An 8,328-nucleotide genomic window follows, 5' to 3' on the forward strand; every position below is an offset into this window, starting at 1 on the left:
TTCTATGTGAATATATAGTAAAGTGTAATTTATTTCTGTGATCAAAGCTGAATTTTCAGCATCATTACTCCAGTCTTCAGTGTCACATGATCCTTCAGAAATCATTCTGATATGATGATTGGCTGCTCAGTTATTATCAATGTTGAAAACAGTTGTGCTGCTTCATATTTTTCAGCACAAATAATGCAAAAATCGTAATGGTCCTAAAATAGGCTTTATTTTCTTTTTTATTTCTTCTTTTTCTTTTGACTTTGAGATGAAATATCTTGACATGAGATTGAGCCGAACGTTCGTACCGTGAGACGCTGCCGCACATTTCCCCCGCGGCGAATACTTCACGGCACTTTTGTGAGTCTGTTTGTTCAAGCGTGTCGTGTTCTCCTAATTTGAGGGCAGATGTCAGTCTCTGACGCCGTGATAATTACAGCCCCGTTCCTCCGTCATCAACACTCCCAGTGTTCTCTAGTGTTTCTGTCAGAAGCTCTTCTTCTAGTGTTCTTCTGTCTTCACCAGCAAAAGCATCAACACATGACCGTCTGCATTTACATATTAACACCTATTGGTTGTTCAGAATCTTGTCTCGTCCAATCACACTGAGCTAATGAGGGACAAGAATCACAACATCAGAAAGCAGCGGCTGAAGTTCATCCCTGATGAACCTGAACGACAGTAGAAGCACTGCTACAGATTTATTAAAGGTGTAGCAGCAAAAACAGCCCGTTAGTAATTAAAAACTACGATTCGACAGTTTTTCACACAAAAGCTTGCCTAATATTATGAGACCCTTAGTAAAAAATTAAAATATAAACAAATATATATATATATATATATGAAATGAGCCCTTTAATTAGAGAATTGTGTGTGTGTGTGTGTGTGTGTGTGTGTGTGTGTGTGTGTTTGGATGATTTGCATTCAGTGGTCGACTATGTATGTATTAATTTATGAATATATTATTTATATATTTATTTTTAGTTTTTTTTAACTGTAATTCTGTAATGAAAATCATCCTGTTGAGATACACTGATTAAAATAAAGTTCAATTAAAATTAAAATAATTTGGTATTAATTAAATGCAGTGCAACTAATGCATTTTTCTTCAGAATAATGTGCACCAGATGCAATGATTTTTTTGTATCAAAATAAATATTAAAATGATCAAATAATAAATAAAAATAAATAAATAAATACAAATTATAATAAAAAAATCATTAAAAATTAAATAAAATTAATAAATAATTCACTATAAGCCCAGAAACACATTAAGATAGATTTCAAATTTACTTTAAAGTTTATTTATTTATTTATTTGTGCCTTTGAAAGGATTTTTAAGACTGTAATACTGTAGCAAAAATCATCCGGTTCAGATATGATGATTAAAATACTTAAAATATATATAAAAAAATAATAATAATTCAGCACGGATTAATTTTAGTACATCAAACGCTGCTGTGATGTTTACTTACATTTGTACTTTGTTTTGCATTACCATAATTAATAATTTAAGGGGAAAATATGCTTAATTATGGATTATAATCAATAAAATATCATCAAAATGTCTTGATGTTCTTAAAGCCACATGAGTTGTTGTGTCATCACTGGTCTGCGGCGGGCGGCTGGTGGTCACACAGATCATCTGGTCCAGATGTCACCACAGTGTCACCAGATCCTCTTCCTGAAGGCCCCGGGCCCCAAAACCCAGACACACAGAACCAGACAGAACAGAGGGCGTTTCATCATGTGTGTGACAGACATCGTCTCTGTGTGTTCAGTTTCAGGAAATGTTCTGGTTTTGAGAACACTGTCACATGATCAAACTCTCTATTGCACAAGAGCCAGAGCGTCGTAGCTTCTGACCTGTGACCTGTGTTGTGTGTGTTTCAGACGGCGAGCGGACGGCGTGTGAGCGACACAGAGCCGCGGCGCTGGCCTCGACCTCTTCCTCCTTCCACCCGCGTCCGGCGGTCGGTCAGTACGTGCCCTCCTGCGACGGCTACGGCGCGTACGAACCCCTGCAGTGTCACGCCGGCCTCGGCCAGTGCTGGTGCGTGGACGCGTCGGGACAGGAGATTCCCGGCTCCAGAACCGAACCGGGCCGCAGACCCATGTGTAAGAACATTCACAGAATATCACAAAAATAATCTCTATTTAATAATTACTGTTTTTACCTGACTTTTAAATTTTAAATTATATTGAATTCAATATAACACAAGCCCCTCCCTTTTCCCATAGGCATTGATCACAATGTGGCTCCGCCCCTCATTGGCCCCACCCCCAGGCCTGACATCAGCCCTCTGACTCCCGGAGCAAACCTCTTATTCGCTCAGAGCGGCAAAATCGAGCTCCTCCCACTGGACGGCAGCCGCATGAGCGCAGACGAGGCCAGGACGCTTCTGCACGTGCCCGTGAGTCCAGCGCCGTCACCCGTGTGACGCACAGATTTGACAGACAGAAGATTGTTGGGTTAAAAATGTAGAGTTGATGTAGAAAAGCGATGTTCTTCCTCAGTGTTTCCAGCACAAATATCTGAACATTCTTAAATCAAGATACATTTACTGGAGAAGAGAAATGACTGAAGATATTATCAGAATGAAGTGAGTTTGTGCTTAAAACAAGAACAAATGTCTGCCAATGGAGTCAGAAAAATAAACTGAATTCAAAAGGAAAACAAGATGATTTTCTGAACCCATTGGCAGATATTTGTTCTTGTTTTAAGCACAAACTTTGATAGATTTGTCAGAAAATCAGACTGAGGGCCAGATTTACTAAACTAAATGTGCAAAACAGCTTAAAACAGGCTTTTTGGGCTGTTGAATAACGGTGTAAATACCAGTAAACTGTAGTAAATCACATTATTTGACTCTCCTGCCATAAATTTATCATCTGAAAGAGAAAGTCCTGCAGATGCATAAGCCATAATGTCAGCCGCAGGAATAACTGTGGTGTCGTTCATTTCACTGTTCATTTCTCACTGCGTGACTTCAGTAAATCTAAGAGAGCGTTAGTAAATCTGGCCCTTAAAGTGTTAGTTCACCCGTCATTAATCACTCTCCCTCATGTTGTTCCACACCCGTAAGACCTTCATTCACCTTCAGAACACAAATTAAGATATTTTGATGAAATCTGAGAGACTCGTCCATAGACAGCAATATAATCAACACTTTCAAGGTCCAGAAAGGTACTAAAGACAACGATGTCTTTAGTACCGAGTCTCTCGGATTTCATCAAAAATATCTTAATTTGTGTTCTGAAGATGAACGAAGGTCTTACGGGTGTGGAACGACATGAGGGTGAGGAATTAATGACAGAAATTAAATTTTTGGCTCAACTAACCCTTTAATCTTTCAATATAAAGTCATTTTTCCTCTCCAGTAAATATATCTTGATCTAAGAATGTTTAGATGTTTGTCCTGGAAAACGAGTGATGAAAACCATGTGCGTTGTGTTTTTCTCACACATTGACCAGTGGAGTTCACAGAAATGAAACCTCAGTTAACTGCAGTCGTGACCCGCTGACACACACCATCAGAACGACACATTCCAGCCGCAAAACTCATGAACGAGATGATTGTGTGTGTTCTGACAGCAGCGGTCAGAATGATTGAGTGGATGTTTTAGATTCTCTGAAGACAATCAAGTGATTCAGAGGATTATAAAGTGTGTGTGTGTGTGTGTGTGTGTGTGTGTGTGTGTTCAGGGTAAAGTGGTGATCGCTGTGGCGTACGACTGCGTGGAACAGACCGTCTACTGGTCCGACATCACACAACCCGCCATCAGCCGCGCTGCCATCACGGGCGGGCAAACCAGCGTCCTCATCAGCAGAGGTGTGTGCTTTACAGTCCTCATGTCACATGACCCGAACGCTGCTGCATCAGAACTTTACTTCATATTCCCCCTGAGATTTTAAGTTAATATTTCAATAATTACACATTTGCATGTTCACGGTTAATGGTCACATGACATGCAGATAAACAGATAAAATATTTCATCTCTGTTTAATAAGCATTTTATTTTGATGTTTTTATTTTAAAATGATTTATATATTTTATTTTACAAATTAATAAAATCATAAAAATGTCTTATTTTGATTTGTTTTAACTGTAAATGTTTTTTATTTAATTAATTTTTATTAAGTATCTTATTTTTTATTATTTATTAAATTATTTATATATTTTATTTTTATTATTTAATTATTTAATTGTTTTTTATTTTTAAAATGATATCTTAACTGTGGATTATTATGATTTAATCAATTTTTAGTAAGTGTTTTATTTATATTTTTTATTCAATTATTTATTTATATCAATTTTATATTTTTATGATTTATTTTTAGTAGGTCTTTTATTTTTATTTTTTATTAAATTATTTATTTATTTTTATTTTATATTTTTTATTTTTAAAAATTATTTATTTTAATTATTTAATTAATTATTAATTTGTTTGGTTTTTATTTCAAGACATTTAATTTTCATGATTTTATTAATTTTCTGTAATTAATTATTGGCTTTTCATCAGCTCGTTGGTGAGCTCAGTTTGGGAAACCTTGTGAAAGATGCTCTTGCGTTGATGTTTTATTGGCGTTCAGTCAAATCACCTTCATCTATAAAGCTCTCACACCGCAGATTGTGTCAAAGCAGCTGAGAACTGGTAAATAATTCAGATGTTTGTACCTTTATTTCTGTGTCTCTCTGTGTCTGTCATGTGTCGGCGGGCAGATCTGGGCAGTCCTGAAGGAATCGCCATCGATCACATGTCCAGAAACATGTACTGGACCGACTCCATCCTGGACCGCATCGAGGTGTCCCGGTTAGACGGCAGCCACCGCCGCGTCCTCTTCGACAATGACCTCATCAACCCTCGACCAATCATCGCTGACCCCGCCCACGGGTACGTGTGACGTCACGGACCTATGAGAAGAGCATGCTGGTACATGCTGACGTCCTCTCTCTCTCTCTCCCGCCCTGCAGACACCTGTACTGGGCCGACTGGAACAGAGACGGGCCGAAGATCGAGCGCTCCAGCATGGACGGGACCGACCGGACGGTGCTGGTGCAGGACGGCCTGGGGCTGCCCAACGGATTGACCTATGACCCCCAGAGCCGGCAGCTGTGCTGGGCCGACGCAGGTCAGGCGTTATTCTCCAGCTTACTATTGTTTAATGAAGGATTTATTACATTTATTAAAATGATTTATTTAGTGATTTATTTCAATTTGACATTTTCATGATTTAATTCATTTTTAGTATGTGGTTTATTTTGATTTTGTCCTCAGGTCAGTGTTTGTTTATTCAGCGTTGAGCGTCACTGATGATTACAGCTGTTTCTCTGATGAATCACTGAAGCGGTGTGTGTGTGTGTGTGTGTGTTTCAGGCACTCGTCGGGTGGAGTGTATGGATCTGTTCTCTCGTCTCCGCAGGAAACTGACCGAAGGGATTCAGTATCCGTTCGCCATGGTGTCCTACGGAGGGAAGCTCTACTACACCGACTGGAGAAGGTCCGATTCACTAACAAATGACTCTTACGAACCAGTTCTTTTCATGAATCGCTCAAAAAGACTCAGACTCAGACTGAATCAGTCTAATGAATCACCACCCGACTCACTGAATAGATGGTTGTGTTTTTGTTTTGTCGCTAGGGAAGCGGTGGTTGCTATGGAGCGTCAGGATGGGATGGAGGTGGAGGAGTTTCTTCCTCAGAGACGTTCACGCACATACGGCATCACCATCACTTACCCACAATGCCCTGCAGGTCTGAGCTCAGATTATTCTCTTGATGCGTGTCTGATATCATCAGAGCCGGAGTGAGTCACATGACTGTCGTCCGCAGGTCAGAACTACTGCTCCGCTGAGAACGGCGGCTGTTCGCACCTGTGTCTCCCGCGGCCCGGCGGATTCTCCTGCCGCTGTCCCGACGCCAGAGACGGATCGTGTGTGGAGCCGGACCAGAACTTCTGAGCGACGGAGAGATTGGTTCACAGCGCGTCTGCCCGTATCCGTGTGTTTTGATGCAGAACCATATCAGGGATTCATTTTCCTCAAAATCCTGCAAAAGTCCTGAACAGTTTTCTGCTGCACATTTATAGTTTCTGGAGACACTTTACAATAATCTCCATTAGTTGATGCATTTATTACAGCATTTATTCATCTGTGTTGATAAAAATGCAGCTGTAGTTCATATTAACAGATACAACATTAGATTTTAATAATGCATTAATAAACGCTGAGATGAACAGATGAACAGATGCTGGAGAAGAGAATCGTTCACTGATGGATCTTTATTGTAAAGTTTGACCAGTTTTTGATGTAAAGTCCAGATTTCATCTCTGTCGTGAAACAGAGCAGGTGAAATAATAAATATGTGTATAATATCAACACTCATATCAGCAATCAGTTATAATAAAATATTATTAGTTTTTAGTTTAATATGATATCTGCTAATATAATGCTGATATTTACATTATATGAGTTTAATTTAATGATGGAAAATTAATAAAACGGAAAACTTTTTACATTTAAACACATAATTAACTTAAACACAACTTGAAAACATGAATCTGAATCCATAGTTAAACGAATAAATATGATTTTATTGTAGTTTTTCTTCGGCTCTCGGGATGCTGGGATACATGTATACTGTGTGTGAGGGGAGAGGTGCATTCTGGGATGGATATTATATGCAATCATTCATAGGTGAAATGTTATTTACAATTGTATTTTAATCTTGATGATTTTTAAAATGCCAAAGAAAGATTTTTGTTTACTGTAAATATCAGAAGTCATGTGCTCATCTGGTGCTCTGGGGCCGGTCGAGGGCCTCTTTCAGGTCGTTTCATGTGGCGAGACCCTCATACGGGAATCACACTCATTGTTTACACATTGCATTGCATGATGGGAAGGCGGGAGGCGGCTGAACAGAGGGAGGAAGAGTGTTCTGTACAGCTGTTCCATTAAAACACGTTTTCTAAGAGGTTTGAGTCTTTGTGTGTCATTCCTCCAGTCCAACTCGTCATATCAGACATCAGAAATCATGATTTTATTAAAGATTCAGGCCTTTGAGCAAACTCTTTCTGTGGATAAATATACTTGAAAGTTCTTTAAAACTATAAAAGAAAAAATGAATTCAGCGTCACATTAAACGTAACTTAAAAATGGAAGTTATTCTGAAGAATTCTTCTGATGGTTGTTTATTTTCTAAATCATTCAGTGTATGAAATGGAAACTTGTTTCTGCTGCGGAATGATAAAATAAGCAGCAGATGTTTTTGGTCTCGTCCCACACAGAAACGACAGGAGTTCAACACACAACAGGCACATTTGGAAACGATTCATCAGGCTGTAATGTTTCATATGCAGCAAACGCACATTATTTTTATATACATTTTACATACCATTGTTTTTATTTCACTGAAATGAATGTACTGTAGTTTAGTTTGATAATGTTTTTTATTTAATATTTTGCATTTTTAGGGGATTTTATGGTATTAAATTATATTTATGCAGTAATTATAATCCATTTATTCACTTTTTGATCATAGACCTGAAAATGAAATTTCCAACATAAACTCATAAATCTTGAATCTTTGGATCAGACTGAAGTTTGCTCTCTTAAAGAAGACACTCGGCAGATTATTTCTGGTGAAAAAAAGTTTTAAAAAGTGAACAAAAATGTTACAGAATTTTGCAAATTTACAAAAGAATGCACAAAAATACTATTTTCAATGAAATATATAGTTTCCAAAACACCTTTTACTCTAAAACTGCAAGAAAATCATATACATAAACCTAAACGAGTTGTGTTCCAAATTTGAGGTTAAAAATTAAGATTTTGTTTGGCTGCAGTTCCAAACTCTTCCACTAGATGAAATTCGTCTAATTTCCAATACAGCCATTTTTGACTGCGAGGAGCACAAGTGACTTTTTTTTTTTTCCCACACAGGAAGTGCCAGAACTTTACCAAGTTTCAAACCATTCCAATGAAGTAAAAAAAAATTTAAATTTTTTTTACATTTTTTGGTCAAAAATGACTGCAGAGCACCAGAGGGTTAATATTTAGTTGAATTTCGTGAATCACGTTAGGATCATTTTTACCCCAAAATAAAAACTAAATATTGTACAAATCAAAATCTTACTAAGACATATTATTGGCAGATATTATAAGTATCAGCATCTGCACTAAATTTATACATTTTTGCTGTTTGAGTCGCTAAATAAAATTGAGCAGTTTTTTCCTCCAGATTCTCATTATATCAGACTTTATGAGCCAGAAAAGCCTGATGGATCAAATATGATACAAAACATTCTTTTGTGCGATTTTTTTTTTTTTTTATATATAT

The 8,328-nt window shown here is 37.6% G+C and overlaps 1 protein-coding gene across 4 annotated transcripts in view; it reads left to right on the plus strand.

Annotated features, from left to right (window-relative positions):
- Positions 1–6,963, plus strand: part of LOC127522858 (nidogen-1-like) — a 25,050-nt gene extending 18,087 nt beyond the window's left edge. For all 4 annotated transcript variants that reach the window (XM_051913182.1, XM_051913184.1, XM_051913183.1 and 1 more), the window contains 8 exons: positions 1,882–2,106; positions 2,230–2,402; positions 3,695–3,821; positions 4,713–4,884; positions 4,965–5,122; positions 5,368–5,491; positions 5,633–5,745; positions 5,824–6,963. In XM_051913182.1, coding sequence (XP_051769142.1) covers positions 1,882–2,106; positions 2,230–2,402; positions 3,695–3,821; positions 4,713–4,884; positions 4,965–5,122; positions 5,368–5,491; positions 5,633–5,745; positions 5,824–5,951 — 1,220 coding nt within the window. In that variant the 3' untranslated portion in view covers positions 5,952–6,963. The remainder of the gene's footprint in view (positions 1–1,881; positions 2,107–2,229; positions 2,403–3,694; positions 3,822–4,712; positions 4,885–4,964; positions 5,123–5,367; positions 5,492–5,632; positions 5,746–5,823) is intronic.
- The last annotated feature ends 1,365 nt before the right edge of the window (positions 6,964–8,328 follow it).

Source organism: Ctenopharyngodon idella, chromosome 11 (assembly GCF_019924925.1).
Source record: "Ctenopharyngodon idella isolate HZGC_01 chromosome 11, HZGC01, whole genome shotgun sequence".
Lineage (NCBI taxonomy): Eukaryota > Metazoa > Chordata > Actinopteri > Cypriniformes > Xenocyprididae > Ctenopharyngodon > Ctenopharyngodon idella.